General features: G+C 39.3%; 1 protein-coding gene across 2 annotated transcripts in view; it reads left to right on the top strand.

Annotated features, from left to right (window-relative positions):
• The window catches only part of CPQ (carboxypeptidase Q), a 154,551-nt gene that overhangs the window by 94,265 nt on the left and 36,328 nt on the right, over positions 1-23,958 (top strand). For both annotated transcript variants that reach the window (XM_032706580.1, XM_032706589.1), the window contains exons 5-6: positions 545-656; positions 15,584-15,675. In XM_032706580.1, coding sequence (XP_032562471.1) covers positions 545-656; positions 15,584-15,675 — 204 coding nt within the window. The remainder of the gene's footprint in view (positions 1-544; positions 657-15,583; positions 15,676-23,958) is intronic.

Below are 23,958 nucleotides of genomic sequence, written 5' to 3'. Positions count from 1 at the left end.
ATGGAACTATAAAATACCTCGTTGTAGTACATAGGGGATCCAGTAATAAATTAGAGGTCCTCTGTGACAAACAGCATAGATAAAACAGTATAATAAAGCAAAAACCTCTGGGAATGCTTCAGTCTAAGTTCATATTTCTTCCTTATGCACCCAAAAATAAGGTTAATCAAACTTCATGCTTAAGGGCTTAAACAGATGGAATATGAAAGACATTTTCACCATTCAGCAATGTAGTAATCCTGCATCTCTGGAAAGTATGCACTTTCTTAATGTACAAAGCAAAATGTTTCATTTAAATATTTCTCACAGTGTATCTAGTTTGAATTAGGCAGTGGTTTGAAGCAGTAGGGTGCAGTTGGTCATCCCAGATTTATATTCAGAAACTAGAGAACAATATTTTAGTTTTATTTAAATTTTTTTTTCCTCCCATTCTAAACTAATAAGCCAACTTTATGACAAAATCATTAAAATGCTTAAAGGCTAAACAAACTTTTCTGATTTTGTGTTTTAATGTAGATATGTTTTCTCATAACTCCTTTTCTAGATTGTATTGGTCAGTGGACATCTGGACAGCTGGGACGTTGGGCAGGGAGCTATGGATGACGGTGGTGGAGCATTTATATCATGGGAAGCATTATCACTCATTAAGGATCTGGGTAAATATTAAATTTTAAGATATTTTCAGTGCATTATATTTCCAGGATGTTTTGTATGATGTCTAAACTGGATTTTCTGTATTATCCATCTCTCTGAGCACAAATACTCATACTTTTCAGGTTTTTCTGCTAAATTCCTCCTTTCATCACAGGAGTCTTTCAAAAGCAACACATCAGTCAATGATCTAGAAAGTGCTTTGAGCCTGCATGTTCATGATCATCATAGAATGAAAGTTCAGTGTAAGATATCATATCTAGGTAGCTTAGAAGGAAATAATTCCTTTTCACTTTGTCTTAATAGGTTTCACTCTGTTAATGAAGATGAAGATTTATGAAGTCACAGATAGGCTTGTGGTATTTTCTCTGCCCTTTAAGCAAACTATTAATTCAACATGTTCTTAAATCTTTTAATGTTCTACATGTTGCTTTTACAGTGGCTACTTCTCAACCCCTTACCTCACCCTTGATGACTTCTCAAGACAATTTCCTCTCTCAAGAGCTTGTAACTAGGACTGGATCTAGGCAATGATCCTGCCTCTAGTCTTTTCCCTTTCATCTACATATAAAGATATTCATATAAAGATATTATAAACTTCACATAATTTCATATTTTCAGTGTATATATTTCTGTGGGGTTGTATTTTTCCTAGAATGTTCTTTCTAAATAAATTTATGTCCTGCTCGACTTTTTTCACCAAATAGTGATACGTACATACCATCCGTGCATTTGTACATTCCCAGTTTTGCACTGGAGGGCTGATTTCCTAATTATGTTGCCTTTATGTTGCTGTGGTCTTGGGATCTGCTTTGGACTGTGATACCTCATTTCCTTGGCAAATATAATCCAGTTCAGCAGAAGCACACACTTCAGTCTTATCACTACAGGGATACACCTCTGTCAAGTCTGGCTTAGCCACAGTGACCTCTCAAATGTTGTGGGCCCATATGTCTCGTCAAGCAACATTTGACACTGAGGCTCTGTACACTGTAGTATACTGCAAGAATAGGTTTGTGGGAATCAAAGCCATGCTCTGTTCTTTGAATCATTCTAGCCAAGAGACAAGGTGACTGTGTTCTGGAATTTGGCCTGTTGATCAGCTGGACTCTTCTGCAGCTGATATTCTAGCAAACAGTTTGTCATCCCTGAGCTTGCTGGTCTTGGTCCTCCAGAATTTCTGCTTGGCAGAAGTAGGAGTGGAACTAAACCCTCCTTCTGTCAGTGCTAAATGTAGATAAGGAGAGAAAGAGGAAAAGGCAGCCTGTATCCTGGATATTTCTGTTTCAGTAATGCTATGGATAAAATACCAGTGTGGACTTGCTCAGCCTACCTCCTCTTAGATTGCATAGCCTCCCCTGTGTGAGATCTGAAAGGCCAATTTTTTCTACTCATGGGCTTCATCTGACTTGGGGATAGAAGTGGGCTGCAGACAGTGTGTTATTGTGGAAGAACTTGGTCTACATATGCCTACCTAGGGTGTGTTTGGTGGGAGAGATTGTCCATAAAGTAAGATGATATAGGGCCAGTGTATGTGCAAGAGGGAGCTGTGATTGCACAGCCTGTGTTCTTCAGACACCCAGACTCTCAAAGTTGGGTCTGCTGTCATCTGTTCGCAGTCTACTGTGACCTAGTGTGATTTCTGATCTCCAGCCTGCGAATTCCAGTCTTACTGCTTGATCCGTAGTTTTCTGCTGGTTTTACTTCCATATGGGCTTCCCCTCAAAACTAGTTCAAAACAGACTTTTTAGATTGTCCAACTGATATCCAAGGTTGTTTTTTCCCCTTCATCAGATGGAATCTATTTTTTCTCCTTATTCTCTTTTTCCAGAACTGTAACCTGTGGTCAAGAGGAATGCACCACATATTCATTAGAAACTAAAATCATCTGCTGCTCCTGCTCTTAGCTCTGGCAGCCTTTAAATAATAAACTAGCTTTCCCTACTTCCCAACACAAGGATTTCTTCACTTGAACAGTCTCAGTCTTTGATGAAGAGCTCTTTGTAGAGAAGCTCTGTTATGTGATTAGCCACTCACATACTGCAGTGGTGAACATCAGACATCCCCGTGAGTTCCTTTATTTTGCATTGTTTGAACCTTTAATCTCTCATTTTCCAGCCTTGGAATGATTGGAATATCAGTCTGTAATTCAAAACAAAGTGCGTTTAAATTTTTATTCTTTTAAAAGTAAACTAAATAGGATTCTTCAACAGAAGAATCCAGGTCTATGCCTTCTTTTAGTGTTGTTTAATCCTTTTTTTATGATGCTTGGAAAATTGTCTGTTTCCTCCACCTTCAAGAAAAAGAACTTACTCTACTGTGTTTGCTACTTTATTCCATTCAGAATAAACTGTTCTGTGTCTCTTAAGGGCAAGTTCATGGTGGCATTGTGTAATTCTTATTCACTGGGTTTCCCTTCATGCATGACTGAAATTCATCACTTTCTTCTTGTGCAAATATTTGATTTCCTCTGTGTGTTTGCTGTGTGTCCTGTGGTGAAATGCCATTCTCTCAGCTGGGAAATGCCAGAGCTGATGCCCTCTGTTGTGGGCAGCTGTTGTGTCCAGCTCTTCTTGTACCTGTGTTCTTCAGGAACAGAAGGCTGGGAGAGGACTTCTGGGTCATCACATCTAACCTGTAGATGACCAAAAGGCCTTTCATAAACTGCCCTCCATAGCAGATTGGTTAATGCAGATATCTTACTAGGCACATTAAATATGACAAAAAAAGGTGTGCAAAATAACAAGGTGTGCAGATTGTGTGAGAAGCAAATTAATGAGTTTTATTTAAAATCAATTCCATAGATTGTGTTTTGAGTGAACATTGTGTTTTGAATTGTGGAGGCTTTGTTTAACATTGTTTTGAACTCAGATAAATTTAGTCTTAGACTTGTCCACCAAATACACGTGCATAGAGCCAACTCAATTGGCTCTATGCACGCGTAGAAAATTTTTACTGCTTACTGGGAGTCTTAAAGCTGTGGTGCATTGTGTAGCCATAAAAACTATGCCTGCGTTTACCAGAGTATAACTGATCTTACAACTGTGGTGATATGATCCTCAAGCTGAAGTGAGCATTCTGAAATATGAATTCTAGAGTATAAAGTTTGTATTGTGCAGTGAGAAATACTGCCAGTACTTCTACCATGGACCACTGGTTTAGTGAAAGCAAGATACTAGTACACTATTGAAGCAGTTTTTTTCAGTGATGATATAATAGCACTTCATCATGATATCACTGTGACCCTTGGACGTGGCTGGTAGACCCAAATTATGCCTATTAATTGGGATTTTGATAATACTCCGTAATATTTGAAGAATGATTATAGTTTAAATTCAATTCATACTTTCAACATGACCTTCTCCCAAAACTACTTAATAACTATTGGCTTAGGACCAAATAAATGAAATTATTGAAAAATTATTAAAATTATCATTTAAGATGGTCACATTTTATTTTAAGCAGTACAGTTTGTTTTCTTGCCTCAAGTAAATTTTTTAATAGTTTTTGCTTTTATTTCTCAGTGCTCCTCTCCCAATATTTCAAGCCTGTGGCAAGTTCTTGTCTTGCTCGGGACTAATACTTGTGTACATTGAATTTGAGCAAGAAGCAGCTAGTATATATCTAGTAGTTTCAGAGCCTTAGCCAGTGCTGCCTCTTTGCTCCTAATCCAGATGAGTTCCTGCATGGCTTGGCTGAGGGACGTTTCCCAGCTGAGGCCACAGGTGTTCTGACTTCCTTCAGCCCTGGGGAGCACTGTGCCAAAGTCACCTCACACTCTAGTGCTGGGAATGTGAGACTTCCATCCCTAAAGGGAGATTGAGGGAACTGAATAATGACAGTGATAGAGAAAGGTCTTTAGAAGGTGGTCATATGGCAGTGTTAGCTTTCCAAACATAGTATTTTGAGTCTCCTAACAGCAGTAGAGATCCCACTGGAGTTAGAGATGTAGTCGATTTTGATGAATGAATTTCACTGCTTCCTTCTGAAAAACTTCAGAAGTGGTAACTGTTGTGTCTCTTTTTAATTAAAACCGCTGGAGTCAATTTTTTTTCCCTGTTTTGAAGAGAAGCCTGATGGGGTCTTCTACTTGACACTACAGTCTATTTATTTTCAAAGTCTCATCTCTGCTGGCACAGGAGGAATTAAATAGTCAACAGGTTCTTTGTTCACATCCCGGGTTTCTTTCAGCATTTACCCACAAGCTCTCTCTCCTTGTTCAGAAATGTGTTTTTTACCTTTTCCTGGCTCTGTTTGGGTCCTGCCTGCTTCATCATGGGTTAGGAACCGGCTGGAGGACCAGGCTCAGAGAGTGCTGATGAACAGTGCTGCATCCAGTTGGCGGCCGGTCACTGGTGGTGTCCCCCAGAGATCAGTGTTGGGCCCAGTTCTATTTAATATCTTTATTGATGATTTAGATGAGGGGATTGAGTCCACCATCAGCAAATTTGCAGATGACACTAAGATGGGGAGGTGTGTCGATCACCTGGAAGGCAGTAGGGCTCTGCAGAGAGACCTGGACAGGCTGGAGAGTTGGGCTGATTCCAACGGGATGAGGTTCAACAAGGCCAAGTGCCGGGTCCTCCACTTTGACCACAACAACCCCACACAGTGCTACAGACTGGGGACAGAGTGGCTGGAGAGCAGCAAGGCAGAGAGGGACCTGGGAGTTTGGATTGACAAGAAGCTGAACATGAGCCAGCAGTGTGCCCAGGTGGCCAAGAAGGCCAATGGCATCCTGGCCTGGATCAGGAACAGTGTGGCCAACAGCTCCAGGGAAGTGATTCTTTCCCTGTACTCAGCGCTGGTGAGGCCACACCTGGAGTACTGTGTCCAGTTCTGGGCCCCTCAGTTCAGGAAGGATATTGAGGTGCTGGAGCAGGTCCAGAGAAGAGCAACAAGGCTGGTGAAGGGACTCGATCACAAGTCCTATGAGGAGAGGCTGAGGGAGCTGGGGTTGTTCAGCCTGGAGAAGAGGAGGCTCAGGGGAGACCTCATCACTCTCTCCAACTACCTGAGAGGAGGTTGTATCCAGGTGGAGGTTGGTCTCTTTTCCCAGGCAACTATCAGCAAGACAAGAGGGCATGGTCTTAAGCTCTGGCAGGGGAGGTTTAGGTTAGATATTAGGAAGAAATTCTTTACAGAGAGGGTAATCAGGTATTGGAAAGGGAAGTGGTGGATTCTCCGTCCCTGGAGGTTTTTAAGATGAGACTGGATGTGGCACTCAGTGCCATGGCCTAGTAACCGCAGCAGTAGTGGATCAAGGGTTGGACTTGATGATCTTGGAGGTCCCTTCCAACCCAGCTGATTCTATGATTCTATGATTCTATGATCACTAGTCAGCTCTTCATGCCCTGCTGAGCACAGAGGTGCACATCTATACATCAGCTGCTACCCAATCTATGTGTTTACGGCAGGTATCTTCAGAAGGCAATGGCTGTGCTGTGAATTTGCCAAATGACAAACTTGTCCTCTTCCACTTCAGTTGCTTCCACTGCAACCAGTGTAAGATGTTGCCAGTTATTGTTAATTGAACTCCTGCTTCTATTGAAGTAGTTGGTATAGTCTTCAGGAAAGGCTGTGCTCCAATGACCATTATAGAGATGGGTTATGGTATAGAGTAAGTAAAGCAGTCCCTGCTTTTGCTATTGTCTTGTGCACTGAGCTCATGTTTGGTCATGTCTGCATGCCATGTTAGACCAGGAAGTCTCCTGCTTGGACTGTGCCTCAAAGTGCTCCTGAGAGTCCTGTTCTCCCAAGTAAGAAAATATTTGCTACGGGGAGGTGCCAGAGCCAGTGAATACCAGGAGTCAAGTAGATGAAGAGGGGACATTTTCCTCTTCCACACCCAGGGCACGATGCCTGATACCATTTCTGCTAAAGTAACCTGATGAAGGAAGGATGATTGTTGACAAAAGCTAATCCCAGTCATCACACCTTTTACACAGCTTTCCTGCATTCCTAGACAATGATGTATGGGAGAAATGTATGGTGATAGGTGCTATGTGTAGTTCCCTATCTTCATCTCTTTACCAGCATTATGGGGAAATGGAGTTCCTATAGATGTAGGCATGGATCTGGCACAACCAAATTTCTGTTTCATGGGAGAAAGGTACAGAAAACTATAGAAACGTTTCTAAAACAATGCATGTAAGAATTTTAATGTACTACCTGAATTACTTTTTGTGTAACTTATAGGAAGTTGATTAGACAGTTTTTCCCCCTTAAAACTTATTTAAAATTGAAATTGTAACTCGCATCTGAATTATACCCATGACTAATGCAACTGGAAAACCATTAGACAGATTTTTATGCAGTTCACTGTAGTCTTTGTATGAAGTTACATTTCTCCAGCCCAAATTCAGTGGCTAATATATGAGGACTAAAGATATGTTTTATTAAAAATATGGTCACTGGAGTACTTCCTTTTCTGCTAGTTTAATTGAAGTCATATAACTGCAATTTTAATGTACTTGCCAAAAATTTTGTTAAACATTTTTCTCAATTTCCTGTAATTGTGGTGGTGTATTTGCTTACTGTCTAGGAGGTACGTTGTGAAACATAATTGACTGCTTTTACTGTCAATGGGGTTTTTTTCTTTAATCAAATATGCCTGATATGAACTCCTTGTTCTTACTTTCTTTCCACTTTCCCAAAGTTGCATATTTTATTCTGACCACCTTTACAAATCTAGTAAATCTACTTGGTATGAAATATCTGCATATGCTGTTACACTACAAATGCATATATTCCTTCATTTTAACATTTGCTTGAATGCGTATTTGGCAAGTACTTAAATCTTCAATTTTCATACTTTGTTGACATAGCAGAGAGGTGACTGCAAACAAATATTTGTTAATCTGGTGGTAAATGTAGACATACAGCCCTTTATAGCAATTTTGCCCTATGTCTTGTGGACTGTTGCTTCTTTGCAAGCTTTAATTTACCCGAGAAATTCAAGATAAAATCTGAGCTTTGTTTATCTATAAAAATCCTAAAAGTCTGGCAGTAGAGGCTGTTGTGGGTTGTTGGGTTCTTTCAAATATGTAACATGAGTGACATGGTGAAATGCTGAAATCCTTTACGAATGAAGTCAGGGGAATCTCATCCTTACTGTCATTTTTTTTAAGTTATAAATTTTCAATATGGAGACACAAGTGTGGCTGATGCATTTTCTGACTCATAGGTTCTTGGAATAGTTTAATAAATTTGGTTTTTTTCTGATCCAAAGAGAGGGGCAGACGAGGCAGAATGCAGAGCCACCACTCGGTAAGATCAAACCACAGCTATTTGTAATCCTAGAGAGTGCGGGAGTGGGGCCCTGAATTGCCTTTTCTGCTCCATAATGTGATGAGATCTCCAAACACTTCTAAGGAAGGTTGTGTTCCTAAAGAGGAATAAGGTGTGTTTTAAAGGTGGACAGTGTCTTCTTCCTTTTGCGGGACTTGGACAACATGTTGACAGGACCAGAGCAGGGCACAGGGTGGAGGAGTCCTCTGCTGACTCTGGGTTTTGCTGTTTTACACAGGCAAGTAATGTGTTTCTTTTTCTTCTTCTCCTTTTTTTTTTTTTTGTAGACATGACTTGTATTGGCTTCATGACACTACACTAACCAGTTCTTTTTTAAAAACCCCATATGCAGAAGAGCACATTTCACAGCACTTCTCATCTGAACTGCCCCCGAGCTGTGCTCCTGGGTGGCAGGAAGGTGTCCACAGAGAAACCCTCCCTCTGGCAGTGTTGCTGCCTGACTTGCAGCCCATTGTAATGGGCTCTGGGCTTGGTTTCCCTCTTCTCCCCCTCATCTCCCCAGTCAAAAGACTTAATCCATGTTATTTTTAGTTACTAGACTTGCAAATCATTCACAGCTTTCCCCTCCAGTCTTTTATACCCAGCTCCTTCCTTCACATTTCCTCTTGGATATTGCATTGCTTTTTAAAAATAAAGCTACCTAAAACCTCTCACATTTCCCACCTCCACTCATCTGTAAATCTGCCCTTCTGCTGTTAGCTCATCAGCCTCCCTAAAAACAGGAAAAGAAAATTGCTTGGGTAATCTCAGCGTCTTGGGGCACTGCAGTCAAGGCTGCTGATGCTCTGCAAGCCCAGTCCTTCCCTAGCCTAGCTCACCTTGGGCATTGCTGTCCCCCTGTGCCCTCTTTGCAGGGGCCTGTCCAGACAGCTGCTCACAGTCTATGCCAGTGGCAGAGTTGTGTCCTCTTAGCCCCCAAAACATGTTTCTGAGCAAGCTGTCAGCCCCAGGTGAGACTGAGCTGCAGTATCAAGCTTGGCTCCTCTCTCCACTTTCATTTCCTCCTCTCTAGCCCCAGATCTGCTTATTTTCTGTCTTCCTGTCATCCCATGTCTCTTCTCCTCCAAACCTCATCTCTCTTTACTCCTGATCTTCCAGACTCAGAGGTTTACTCACTTTCCAATGCTATTTTGTGCAGTACTTTGTCCTCAGTGCTGCAAACAGAACGTGTCAACAGACAAAAGTCAAGGAGATTGCACTGCTTTAAACTGATGTAAGAAGAAAAAAAGGCAGTTTCCCAAGCAAAAAGCTGTTTCCCATGTCTAATTTGAGCTTCACTAGAGAATTAGAAATAAGTCATAGTCAAGGTTTAAGTAGGTGTAAAAGGTTTTTTTGAGGTGTGCTTTGCTTTTAACTTAGCAGCCCTGCCAAGAACTTGGGGGTGCTGGTGAATGTCCAGCTGAGAAGCTGGACATGAGCTGGCAATGTGTACTTGTAGCCCAGAAAGCCAAACATGTCCTGGGCTGCATCAAAAGAAATGTGACCAGTGGGGCGAGAGAGGTGGTTCTACCCCTCTGCTCTGCCCTCATGAGACCCCACCTGAAGTAGCTGCATCCAGCTCTGAGGACTGCAACATAAGAAGGATTTGGACCTGCTGAAACATGGCCAGAGGAGGGCCACGAAGATGATTAGAGAGATGGAGCATCTCTCATCCAAGGAAAGGCTAAGAGAATTGGGATCATTCACCCTGGAAAAGAGACGGTTTAGGGGTGACGTAATTGTGGCCTTCCAGTACCTGAAGGGGCCCTAGAAGAAAGATGAAGAGGGTCTGTTTACAAAAGCATGTAGTGACAGGAGCAATGGCTTCAAAATGAAGGCACTGGAACAGGTTGCACAGGTAAGTTGTGGATGAAACCTGGTCTACTGAAAAGTATCCCTGCACATGGCAGAGGGGTTGGAACTAGATGTCTTTAAGGTCCCTTTCAACCCAAGCCATTCTACGATTCTATGATTACTTTCTGTTAAATCGTTAATTGTCATTCAATTAAAAATATTTCTTCTTAAGTAAAAGTCTGACTAGACAGACACTTTTGTGAGATCAGTTGTCTGAACCATAGAGGGTGATATTTCTAATAGCAGAATGAAAGCCAAAGACCTGCTGGTTTAGAATAGAGACTTCTTCTTGGTCTTCAGAGGAAAAAGTCTGGACATGTTCAATTAACTGTGTTATTACTTTTATCCTATTAATTGCAGTTTTTTCTATATGTATCCTCTTTGAGATTAGCCAGGAAACAAGTTACTAGGGGTAAGAGCCTTTTCTCTAACACAGTACTTGCTTATACCACAGAATACATGAATCAGGTAGTAGTCTTTTAAAATGGAAGCAGATTGTACCACTGGTTTTGATGATGCGTTCTTATCTTCTTTAGCAAAACGTGCAGTACTGGTTTTATTTTTATCTTAAACTGTGGCAGAGGTTTTGGAAATTCCAGGCATTCTATGAGAAGTGTATGCATGATAGAAATATCCCAACTAATGTCACACAGTAAATCCCCTATGTCTAATCAGCTGCAAATCTGAAAAAGGTAGGGAGTCCAATAGGAATTTAAAGATTGTCAGCAGCAGCATCATGTATCTTACTACCTGTTGTATAAATACCCTTCTAAAGAAATTTCAGGCCCCAGGATAACTGCAGAAAAAACTGTAGCTCATGATGTTAAATGCAGCAGCGGACAAGACTTGAGGATGATATATCTGTATATAGCTCTCTCTAGTAGCTGCTGAAGCAAATTACATTAGTGATTTAGGCAGTATTAGAAAGTAAGGAAACACAGAATCAGAATAGTTTGGGTTGGAAGGCATCTTTAAAGATCACTTAGTCCAACTCCCCTGCAATGAGCAGGAGCTGCTTCAACTAGATCAGGTTGCTCAGAACTTCGTCCAGTCTGACTTTGAATGTTTCCAGGAATGGGGCATCCACAACCTCTCTGGGCAACTTGTGCCAGTGCTTCACCATTGTCATTGTAAAAAAAATCTTACATCTAATCTGAATCTACCCTTCTTTAGTTTTATACCATTGCTCCTTGTCCTTATTGCCACAGGCTCTGCTAAAAAGTCTGTCCCCATCTTTATTCTTATAGACTCCTTTCAGGTACTAGAAGGCTGCTCTAAGGTCTCCCTGAAGCCTTCTCTCTCTCTCAGCCTTTCTTTGTAGGAGAGGAGCTCCATCCATCCGATCATATTCCTTCTCTGGACTCCAGAGCTGGATGCAGTACTCTGGGTGGGGTCTCACCAGGGGGCAGAGTAGAGGGGCAGAATCACCTCCCTCAAGCAGCACATTCTACTTTATGCTCAGATCAAGGCTTTGATAAACCATTTATGCAGGGGCTTGGGAATTAACTAATTCCTTGTTTTGTTTTGCTTGTGTCTGCAGCTTTTGCTTTCTCTATTAAATTGTCTTTATCTCAACCCTTGAGTTTTCCAGCTTTTATCCTTCTGATTCTCTCCCTCATCCCACTGGTGGAGGAGTGGGCTGTGTGGTGCTTTGTTGCTGGCTGGGGTTAAGCCACGACACCTGTTAATCTACTCACACTCATTTGCAGTTTCCTTATATGCCTTATATAAACTGAACTATTTGATTTGTTTGTGCATAATTCCAGTGCCTTGACTTGCAGGGATAAAAATCTGTTTTCACAAAGGTGGAATGCTTTTTACGTTTTTGTGAGCTGATCAGTCTTAGAACAACATTGAAGGAGTCTATTAGTCATATACACATTGTCTTCTTAGAAAATACTTTATCTTTGTAATCCTCTCCATTGGTAAGGATTTATGTTTCTAAAGTGGGAAAATAGTTACTGAAGGAAATCTAGTGTTTACAGTACTGATCTCTATTTTGATTAAAAAAAGATGATTCAAGTTCTCCATCCTGACTTATGTGCTGCCTTGAGAGTGAAGCAGGTTTATTTTTTTACTTTCATTGTGACAGGTCATTATAATTTGTCACTATGTGTACCAAACAATGCATTTCAGTTTTGCTGTGTGGGAATGTCTCAATTCTATCAAGCACGACCAAGACATGTAGGACATAAAATTCAAGTCTTGCTGGTGGTACCTACAAATGTGAACAATCTGTGATGATTTAAAAGAAACAGAAAATAGACTCAATAAGAGCTGCATCTTGGTATGACTGAAGTGTTTGTGGTACCTAAGGAGAATGAAAGGGTGGCAGCCACTCCAGCACAGAGGGACTGTAATGGAGCAAGTGTCCTGCTGTGCTTACTACACACATATCCTTAGTCATAGATCAACTGTATCGATGTTTTTATTTCATTCTTTAACTTAAGTGCTCTGTAGTATTTTTTATGCTTGAGATAAACCATAAGAATGTAGAGGCTCGTTAGTAAAATGTACCTTTGTAGTAAACTATGATTGTATTTCCCAGTTAAGGGTCAGGGAGAGGGGGAAAAAACCCTAATACATTTTTCTAAAACATTGGAGAATTTTAAATTCATCTGTAGGTTTTTCTTCTGATATCCTCTTTATTTTTAATATGATTATTCATTTGTACATATAAAAAAGAAAGAGGCACTATTTTATTTGTGAAACAGTTTTCCTTCATTTTAAAATTGTCTACGTACCCCTCTACATTATACGTCTATCGTAGAACATAGTTTTCTAGTCCAATTGATATTTTATCGTATCTTTTCTATATGTATTTGAGCTGCGATCTGCAAGACTTCTGATTTGTGGAGGTGATACCTTGCTTAGGGAGCTGTAGTTTTTAAGAAGCAAACCAAAATAGTTAAACTAAATAGTAAAAAAAAAAAATTGTAACTTTAGTACAGTACTTTGTTTTGGTTTTTTTTTTTAAATAAAAACATGCATTGAGAATATTCTTGGCAATTTTACTTGTGAATATTAGATTTGTTTGCTGCTCTTTGGTCACAATAGCTCTGTTTTTAATAACAAGTAGATAAATACTTATCACTTTCAGATTAAGATAATGAGGAAATTAAATTTTCCTCTGTACACGTTGCTTGTATTTAAAGTAACTGCCTCCATAGCTTACATATATATTTATTTTTTTTTTTTAAGTTACCAATTTAATTTCAGTAAAGCACACAAATGAATTTGCTGATGGGAATCTGTGAGATGGGAAGAGCTGATACACTGCCTCCGGGACTGAAAGACCAAAAGCTCAGTAGGGCTTCTTTATTTCCCCAGCTTCAATGGACAGATACAATGACAAGCTAGGAAAGGACCATAAGAATCTCAAACTTCTTCTCCACAAGTGAGCTGAGATCTCAAGCTCCTGGAAAGCAGGAGAAATCAGCTGGGGTTACAGCCCATCTGAGCCAAACATGAAGACCCTGATCACTTACCCAAGTCCCCCCCTTAGGGCATGTGGTGGTTTGGGCTAGGCCTTCCTTGGTGACCAGTCTGTAACCAAGGAAGGGCCCAGATCTACCCAGTATTCCCTACGATTTTTATGTAAGCCAGACTATAAGAAGAAAGGAGGAGAGGTGTTCACTCTCTTTCCTTCCGGCGGCTTGGAGGTGCGGGTTCCCTGCTGTTGAGTCTGCCGTGTTGGGGAGCGAGGCCTGGTGAGGCCTTGTCGACCTTGGGAGGCGGAGGTTGCCGGCGGTCGTCCCGGAGCGACTCTCGGTTGTCCCAAGGAGAGTGGTGGGATATTTCTTTGCTAACTCTTTAGTTACTAGATCTCGGGCTACTGATTGGGATATTGTTCCTTTTCCCTTCCCCCTTCCCTTTCCCTTGTGAAATTGTATATATATTTCAATTGTATATAACTGTAATATAAGTATAAATATATTTATATATATCACTTTAGCTGCCTCTCTCTTGTTTCGGGTTTTCTTAGTTGTTTTTTATCCCTCTTCTCCCTGAGGTTTGGAGGGGGGGGGACTTCTTGTGGTAAGGTTTGGAGACTTGGCAGGGAGCCAACTTCAAACGGTGTCAGGGCAGTAGTGTCAGACTAAAGCATCTTGGTTTTTGCCTGGGAGGAGGCAGGAGCTGCTGCTCCTGTCTCAAGCACTTCCTACCAAAGCTGCTCTCACAGCCTTGGTTAGTGGGCTTGAGACTGGGCTTCAGCACTTTGCATTTTGTGATATGACAAATAAACCTCTTTTTTCCATTTCAACTGCAGTGCCACTGGAACCATACCACAGGACTGGCCGCTTTATGCTTTATACCCAGCACTTTTTCATTTTCACAGCCATCTCTTCTAACCAAACTGCTAACACATTTGTGGTTATTTTGGGCTTAAGTCTTTCTGACTTCAAGACAACAGCTATTTTATTATTTAAATTTTACCTCATTGGACATCTGATTTGAAAAGTGAAGGAGACTAATCCTGTACTGTCATGATTTAGGAGAGCAGGGAATCCACTGGGAGGTTATTTTTAAAGCAATGAGATTTGACAACCTTTCTGTTTACAGTCAGCAGATTAACATTTAGAAAATACCTTTAAACCACTTGTTTGCACTTCCTTCATTATGAAATATTGGAAAATCCAAGTTGTTTTCTTCAGATTTGGGTTATTCCTTCTATATTCTGCCTTCACTTATGAGGATTGCTAGCATGTAGTTTTGAGAAAGAAATCTTCAGATCATATCCATTGTGTTGAGAGAAAAAAATTAATGAAGGTCAGGCCTATTGGCAATCTTCAACAATTTCAGTTAGGAAATGAAATAAGTTTTGCCGGTGATACTGATATTATTTCTCCTTGGCACAAAGATGTGTGTGGTACTTTATGCTTTATCACTTGTGATAATCTCCTCACTGTTTTGTCTTTTTTCTTTTCTAACATAATTAGCATTCCACTGCACAGAGAACACATTTTTCTTTATCTGTTTGCTCTTCCATGCTCTCAAGTTTGATGTCTCAAATGTATTCATTTATGAATAGAAACAATCAAATAAATAAAGGGCAACAACTTCTATCTGTTCAGTTCTGCGGTGGCAGAAATGGGTTCAAAATTTATCTGAGAACTTATCTTTTTTACTGAGCTACCGTAGCAAAGTAGAAAATGGCCTCATGTTCACCTTGTTTCAGAAAGTCATGCATGCAGTTGGCAGCCAGCTGTATTTCAGATTCCAAAATACAGATTGTTGGTTTTCATTTCTCTGATAAAATGCAAAATGATGTTACAGAACTCCTCAGTTCTTGAAATGGATGAACATTTCCCATAAAAATCTAGCAGCTCATTCTCAATTAATTGTAATAAATTAACCATGACAAAGCAATGGTAGTTCTCACGAAAATTTTATTTGGATCTGCTGAAAGCAGATGTGCATTCCTTACTGCAGACCACCACAGTGACAGAAGCGTGTGTTTCAGAAATCTATCAAGGTAGATACTTTATGTTATGGTTTTCAGACATTTGCAGCATGTCCCCAAAATATATTTCTCTTGTGCTGCTGCAACTGGTAGCAGCACCACAGCTGCCCACTCCTTCCTCACGTGGGCTCTCTCCCACTCCCCAGTCTTTCTCTCTAAACAAGAAAACAGTATTCTAGATAGCAAACCCCACACTTGAAATAACTTGCCTTTAGTTTGTGGAAACCCAGGTTTTTCATCCATTGGAGAGTGGAGACCAATGCAAACAATGCTTAACTATATACATATTTAGTACTAAAAACATTATTAAAAACTGTATTTTAGGACTTCGCCCAAAAAGGACTCTGCGCTTGGTGCTGTGGACAGGAGAAGAGCAAGGAGGAATAGGTGCCAAACAATATTATCAGTTGCACAAGGTAAATTACATCTTTTCATCATTTTCTTGACAGCACTTTGCTCCCTAGTCTTCTGACTTGCATATTATTGTTGTCAAAATGTTCAGCTAATATCTAACCAAAACCAGTGATTCCGGTTCTGCCTGCAAGTATATTTTCTGGGCTTAATCCTAAATGTAAACTTCATTTTACATTTAACAGTAAGTGATGCGACCACACATATACGTGTTCTGCTTGACCTAAGATACTATGTCACAAAACTGTTCTGGAACAGATATTTCATGATGATATCTGCCATAGCTTTCAAACATAGCTAACTCTCTGAGAACAAATGATGAATGGTCCACATATGTTTGCAATATAAATAAGTTTTGTTTGCCTTATATATTTCTGCTTCATTGCATTTTCCCATAACATTTTACAATGTAAAACATAAAATAATATAAAGAAAAATCTTTGCTATCTTATCTTAGTAGTGTGTAATCTGTAATACACTTCTCCAGTTGTTAGTTTTCTGGGATCTGGAACATCTTCAAAGGTTGATTTCTGATGATGCATAGAACACACAAATTCTACGACTATGGTTATCAGGATAAAAATATTGTGTATTATCACGTCTATCTCTCCCGCCAACAACTGGTGTTTCAAAGTGCATCATGGCATAAGGAGCAGTTGCCAAAACTGTTTTGGAGATAAGTCTTTGGAATATGTGGGGTTTTTTTCTTTTTCCCAGAAAAATTAAGCTGTACCTGTATAACTGGTCTAAAGTAGTTATCTTGCATTCTCTCCCCTAGTTTAGTATTATAACTCTCAGCAATGGTTAATAAATCCAAGGCAGACAGGAGACGAATGCAGATGTGTTTAGGAAGTTACTTGTTCTACAATAGCATGAAAGCAGCCTTACAACAATTCCTAACAGTATATTTTTAATGCTAACCAACCTATCAGAACAAATAAACAGAAATTTCACTTTGAATCAATTCATTGTGATGAACAAAATTAGATCAAGTTGTATCTGCAGTAGAGTTGTCAGACAGCATTACAGAAATTATAGTTTTCTGGCTAATTGATGAACAATCAATTATTTCCCACTAACTATTTGAATATTACTAAGATGTGTATTTAACTACCCATGTATAATGTTGTTCCTCCTTATGTCTCCAAATTATAGCGATAGCTTAGCTCCGTCATTTATTTGGAAGCGGTACCAAAGAACTTGCTTTCTGAGCTTCAGGGATGTGACAGGTTGCAGTTTAGTATGTGGTAAGGACTCTGGATTTACCACTGGTACTCTGATGTTCAGCAGGATTAAACTAAAATAGAATGTTCTGGAATAGGTAGCACTTGAAAGAGATGCTTCTTATATACAGAACTGCATTTTGGAGGAGCTGGAAGGATGTGCTGTGCCTAGTGCACACCGCTCATCAGAAATATATTTGATGATTTACCTCTGTAGATTTCTGTGTTAGACAGTAAGATCCCCCTATGGTGGTGGTGTCAGCAACATATGAAATTGTCTCATGCATGTCTCATCTTTGCCAAAATGGTTGCATTTTGCTGTCGTCTCGAAGATTTATATTCAGAAATAATACCATAAAGTAGGCCTAAAGATCAAATAGGGAAATATAAAGCAGACTGGATGTTGTTTGAAAGATACTTTGTTACTTTGCTTTTAAAAAGTTTGAGACAAAGATGCATCTTAGTTCTTGCTCTGCTGATGAGATTCTTTCTGGATGTTGTGCTCTGCAGAGAAAGCCCTGTCTGACTTAAGAGTTTGTTATTTGCAATGGAGGATTTAAGCAGAAATGACATCTGTCTGTTGTTTGTTGTTCTTGTTTTCCCTGTGCCGTATGATCTGGCATAATTATAAACTGATACTACTATAGGACATTACATTACTCATAATAACAAAATAAAGCAGATTAATATTGTACATTATGTTTAGCATGAAAAATAACTTAACCTTTTAATGATTTACTTGCTCAAATTTCTGGCAATTAGAATAGTATGGCGCACACAGTGCTTGCTGATGGTAATGAGTACAAGTTAAATAAGAGTGGTATTTAAAGATTTCTTGTTAAATGAAAGACAGCCTGTATGACTCATCTACATAGCTGGATTTATTATGACTTTAGTTCGCTACAAACAAGTAGAAATATGAATGCAGTAATTCAGCAGAGGCAGACATGGATTTCCTTGACATTGTAAATTACCTCCTCACATCAGTGGAAATGTGGCAAGGGAGAAGAAATGAAGACAATATAGTACTGGACAAGTACAGATACTCCTGCTTTTGTAGCTTATTTATTATTTCTTTCAGTTTAATTTCAGGTCTTTCTTCCTCATCTGTTATTGTAGGTTGCCACTGCTAGAAAGTGGATAAGTTACTGCAGAAGTAACTGAGATAGTAGCAGCAGCATAGTAGTTTTAGGATGGTGCTAATAATTAGCTCACATCCCTGCATAATAGCAGCATTTATATCACTCAAGTATTTCTGTAGATCCCAGTATTATCATTTCTGATTATTAAAGCTGGTGATAGGGTATATTGGCTATTCAGAGCTTTGTGTGAATATAAGAGCTGCCATATTGGATTGATCAAAAGCTCTAGTGCTCTAGGCAGTCTAGTGCTGTCTCTTGTTTCTGATAGCATCCAGTGAATGTATGCTTAGGAAAAGCATATTTGCCCAACTGTGGTCAGATTAACCTCAGACACATACATTACTCATGCAACCATGCTTTCATTTTATCAAATATGTTTCTGGAGAGCATCTCATGGTCCTCATCCATTGTTTCCTTTGTATGATTTTTCTAAGCCGTTTCCAAGAGTTGAAAACTGTGTATCTTCTGGCAGTTTCAGTGCCTCCATTAGTGTAAGGGTACCTGCCACCCACTAGTACATCACAGAGCACCTGTTCAGTTTTGACCATGGGGCAGAAACCTGCCAGGGGAATTACCAGCCCATTTGCTCACAAAGGAGATACCTGCTGAAGTGCTCACTGCTTTTAGCTGTTAGTGAATAATTAGATTTGATCCCAGACTAGAAAAACAGTTGCTTTTCCTTGACATTAAAGCTCCTTATCTTGATGAAGGGTAATGAAATTAAAGGATCTAAGTGCAAATCAGGCTCCAGATCTTGGAGTTCGACACTGTATTTGTAGTCTTTTTCCAGTGCTTAGTGTTGTGCGACCCGGTTGCTAAGTAGGGCTCTTACAATACAGTAAATATAGTAAATAACTCCAAAAATGTGAAACATAGCAATGCTACTTTCTTATACAAGTTGAATGGAAGAACTGGAGGAACGTAATTTTAAACAGCTTCGTGTTGCAGCTCTTCAGTACAGATTCTCCTGCAACATTTAACAACAATATGTGAGTGCCCTCCCCCAGGACTTTTTAAGTTGTTTGTATGTTTACTCTTTTGCTGCCTTCATGAAGGGAGAAAGAAGTATATGTAATGGAGTGTCTGTCCCCCTTTTCAGTGCTTTGGAGTAGTTTCAGTGAAAGGTCTGTGTGCCATGAAACAAGGTTACAGTTATTTACCCAGCTGAATTAAGGGACTATGAGTGGCTGAAAATATTTATTTTGGAATAGCAATCTTCTCGGAAAGCAAATACATTTTGTAGTTAGAAGACTAAGAGACCCTAGGTCACATTCAAATTTACTTTAGTGACTCTGTTGTGATCGTTGGAGACATTAATGTGTTATGAATTTAATTCAAACGGTATTACAGAAAGCATTCTTAAAATATTTCCACATGCTTTTATTCCTGTCTGAGTGATTTTTACAGGACTTACCTAAACTTCTGGTACAAATGCCATAAATTGTTTTAACTTTTTAGTAAAAGTCAAAATTAATGAAAAATATCAATCACCAGCATTTACTATGGTTTGTTTTTTGTGTGTTTATTACCAAGAAGATTTTATATTTTGCTCAAACTGCATCTGCATGAAAACAGAACTCTCTGAAATGCTGACATTTCTTTGTTACTAGTTTAAGTACTCTTTGTTGATGGTCACGTCAGGTTCTGTACTATGATTTGCTCATGAGTTGCTTTCTCTAAGAAGCAAATACCCTAAAACTATCTTGTCACTTTCAGGTGAAATGATTCTTCCCCAGAAAATACCAGCTGCTCAAAAAACAGAGTTTTCAGAAAACTCTGGTTATTTCCTGATGTACCAAGTACTCTAGTGAAACATGAGGCAGGAATTTGTGTCTGATTTGAACCAAACACATCGAGGATTTTAATGAGTATTCTTTTATCCCAGCAAAATATGTTGACTGTTTGCCTATTGACTGTCCTCAGGCAATATTTTCTGTAATCAAAAATGATGTAAAATTACTGCTGGTTTTTTAGACCACTGTTGATCCCTTTCATTGCGAAGTGAAAGAAATGCATAAAGAGTGAAATGTTCAGTTGCAAAACTGCAATAAGAAAATAATTACACTGTATTCTACAGAATCCCAGTTAACAACCAGTAGCACCACTGACTGTATTAAGCACAGTAAAGGTGGCATGATTATAGAATTATATTTTACACCAGTTTTAAGTCAGAAGAAATTCATAATTCTTACTAATTAGGAATCAGCTACCTAGTGAAAGCTGCAGAGAAAGCCAGATTTTGCTAAAACACAAAACCAGGTTCATTCTTTACACTACCTGAAGCACGGAAGACCCCAAATCAGTCATGACAGTGTGTCTCCTGGATGCTTAGTCTTCATTCCAAATTTCATACATGTCTAGTGTGAGAAGAACTTTTGTCTCTGCATCTTTCCTCTCTTTCCCTGCAGTGAATAGCAGGGCTGCCATATGAAACTGGTGGAGATGTGTTCTGAGGGTAGCTGCTTCGAGTGCATACTCCAGGCAGATTGACCCAAACATGGGTCCTTGGTCCATTGAGATGTTCTATTGTAAGAAAGTTGATCTCCTTCAATCCAAACTCCCTGCAGCTGTACAAGACAGAAAATTACTTCTTCTTGTTGACTCACCATGGTGAACTGTCCTCATTGGCTTATTTTCATTTCAACATTTCACCTCTTACCAAGATGAGAACCTAAAAGCATTCTGCATAAAACCAGGAAATATTAATGATGTACGTGCCGTGATAATTTATAAGGTGTTGCAAATTTCTTTTCATATATCTTCTATTGAAAGTTGCAGAAGTACTCATTAGTTTCCTGAAGGAGTAAACATCATCTTTGATTGAAAGATGTAAACCACGATTTTTAATTTTGGCAATGTTGCCTATTTTCAAATGAAGACCTAAAGCCTTTCAGAAAAGGACAGTGGTGGGATGGTTATTCAGAGTCACAGACATTGTTTTGATACCCTTATATTTGAGTGGTAAAAGGGCTTAAGTTATGGAACGTTTTCCAGGGAGAACACTTCTCTTTGATACGCCTCTTTGTCAAAGAAAAAAACCTCCCAAGACAAGGCTTCAGGTAATGCAGTGCATGCCTTACTTAGCCGGCTGCTATCTTCAGAGCTGTCTGCTTTTTCTTGTCTATCACCCCAGGGAACTTACAATACTGAATGGTCATCTCTGTGAGTGCTGGCAAGTCAATACAGAGGAAACAGTCGTTGTATTGTACAAGGCAAGACATGCCGGTAGTACGTTTTTACTGAGTGAAATACTAATAAGTACATGACCAAATTGCTCCAGGGCTGTTGAAGTTACTGGGATTTTTGTCACTGGCCTGCCAGAGGTCAGAACTTGTAACTGTCATACAGAACAAGCCATAAATTCTGTGGACTTCTTTACAGACTGTTTTCCCATAAAATGTGGCAGAAGAATATTTCATTTTGTAACAAACATATTAGCCTTATTCATACCTTGTCATCTAGCAAAAATTGTACTAATCTTTAACTCCAAAGCAGCTTTCTCCCATATAATGGGATCATTTACAAAAATTTATAACTCACAGTGTGCCTGATTTTCCCTGTCTTCATTCAAAAAGAGTGTAAATGGTATGATCACACTTATGGCTGGTGGTTATTATGCCTTGATGCTGGTGCATCTCTGCTTCCTAACAGCTGTTGTAGTGGGTTTTTTTCTCTAGTTTCCATTTATGCTCTTTTGCTTCATTACAGTAAACTTCATGCTAAACAGCAACTCAAAGTCACACTACATCATGTTTATATATTATTAAATACTTAGAGGATATTTTATTTTTTTCTTTTCCAGCTGTCACATGCACTTAGGTGTTTCCAGTGGATTTTTTTGTCTTTCCTGTAGTCTTATTTGCCAGTTTAACAAAGCTGGGTGCTGATTTAAACCCGCTTTTAGTACTACAAGTGGGATGACCATCACTTTGCTGTGAGTTCTGCAACACAATTGTTGCCATGCTACGCTTGTTTCCCAACTGCTCTGAAACAAATACGGGAATACAAGTGTTGTTGTTTCCTAAAATTAAGTGTAAATCAATAACAGAAAGCTGAAAACACAGTGTCGGATTAACTGATGTCCCTTATCACTGGAACAAATGAACCATTATTCAAGGACAGTGCTTTGTTGTTGTGTTTTCCTTGTAAAGTGATCATTTTTCTCAGTGGAATGAAAAACAAAACCAGTAAATGAGCTGTGGGACAAGTAATACTCTATCTTAAATAGCTCCAAATTACTGAAGGCTTTTAGCATAACTGTTCCCTCCATTATACTTCCAGGTATGTCACTGCTTTAGCTGGGTAAGAGGGATTGCCATCAGTGAGTTGATAGATTAGTCATGAGATGTTGGAGTCTAGTTTAAAATCTGGTAAGAATGAGAGAGTTGGGCCTCTTCAAGCTTGAGGAGAGACAACTGAGAGGAGACCTCATTAATGTCTATAAGTATGTGAAGGGAAGGTGTCAAGACGATGGAGCCAGGCTCTTCTCGGTGGTGGTGAGCAATAGGACAAGAGGCAACAGGCAGAAACTAGTGCACAGGGAGTTCCACCTGAACATGCAGAAGAACTTCTTTACTGTGTGAATGCACTGGAACAGACTGTCCAGAGGTTGTGGATTCTTCCTCAATGAAGATATTCAGGAACCGTCTGGATGCAATCCTGTGCAATGTGCTCAAGGATGATCTTCTTGAGGAGGGAGATTGGACCAGATGACCCACTGTGGTCCCTTCCAACCCTATCCATTCTGTGACTATGTGATTTCATGTTACCAAGTTTTTGCCTTAGAGATAAGAAGTACTTATATTTTTAGTTTTCTTAACAGAGATAAAAATAGGTGGTTTATAGAGAAAACAGAAATAAAAGAAATTAAAATCAAAAATTAAAAATAGAAGTATTGGCAAGGATCACGCCTGATTGTGTGTTCAATGAAAATCATAAACTATAGAAAGCCAATTTGCCCATGTAGTATTTATTGTTACATTTCATTTAAAAAGTCATTTGAAGAGCTAAGCATGATAAGATAAAGAGAGGTGACCTCTTCTGTGACCACGTCATAGGAAGATAAAGGATAAAAGTCTGTTTTGATGATAGCAGCAGGTCACACAAACAAGTTTTAATTTTCTGGTACATACCAAGAGAAGTGGCACAATATCAAAATGTAGCAGATGAAATTACTTTCTGAAAAAAATTACGTACTAAGTTTAAAATACTTGTTTAACTGGTACACTCACTATGAGCACAACTGAAGGAAATAGGTGAACCTGCAGTTGTTTTTTTGAAGTCTTTCTGTTTTGTAGTGCTGTTCCCTTGAATTGGTCAAGGGGGCAATGTACGGGCTTACCTCACTTTGCTTGTGGCTGTTATCCCTGCACTGTACATGTCAAATGATGACAAAGCATCTTCACTGTAGCATGTTTTCCAGTATGTATTTCTTTCTGTGTAAGTACAAATGCCAATATAGCTGTACAAAAATGGGTGTAGTAAAACCAATCTTTTTTTAAGACAGCAACTTTCAAACTCGATGGTGAATAGTTTTGTAAGTAATCCTATCTTCTAGTGGACTAAATAGGGAAAAAGCTTTGTCAAGGATATATGGTACTTCACGTAGTTGTGACCCATTACTTTTTTATTCCCCAGTGAAGTCAGTTTCTCTCCCTAGGGTATCCTGTTTTCGTGCCTCTCCAGCACATTCTCAGAACTGAACAGCTTTCTTACAGAACAACAGTATGATGTAATGTATTGTGGGTGGTTTGTTTACTCAGTTTTATATTAAAAACACATGCAAAAATTTATGTGAGAAAACACAGCGGAAGACTGCTGTGATACTAGCAGTTTATGAAGTTTTTGAACTTAGGGATTCTGTTCTTTCGAGGGATAGGTGAGATTTCTTCTAGGTATCCACACTGTTCCCAAGCTCACTCTT

Source organism: Chiroxiphia lanceolata, chromosome 1 (genome assembly GCF_009829145.1).
Source record: "Chiroxiphia lanceolata isolate bChiLan1 chromosome 1, bChiLan1.pri, whole genome shotgun sequence".
Lineage (NCBI taxonomy): Eukaryota > Metazoa > Chordata > Aves > Passeriformes > Pipridae > Chiroxiphia > Chiroxiphia lanceolata.
Note: the sequence above shows the minus strand (reverse complement) of the source record. Positions and strands in the feature narration are given on the sequence as shown.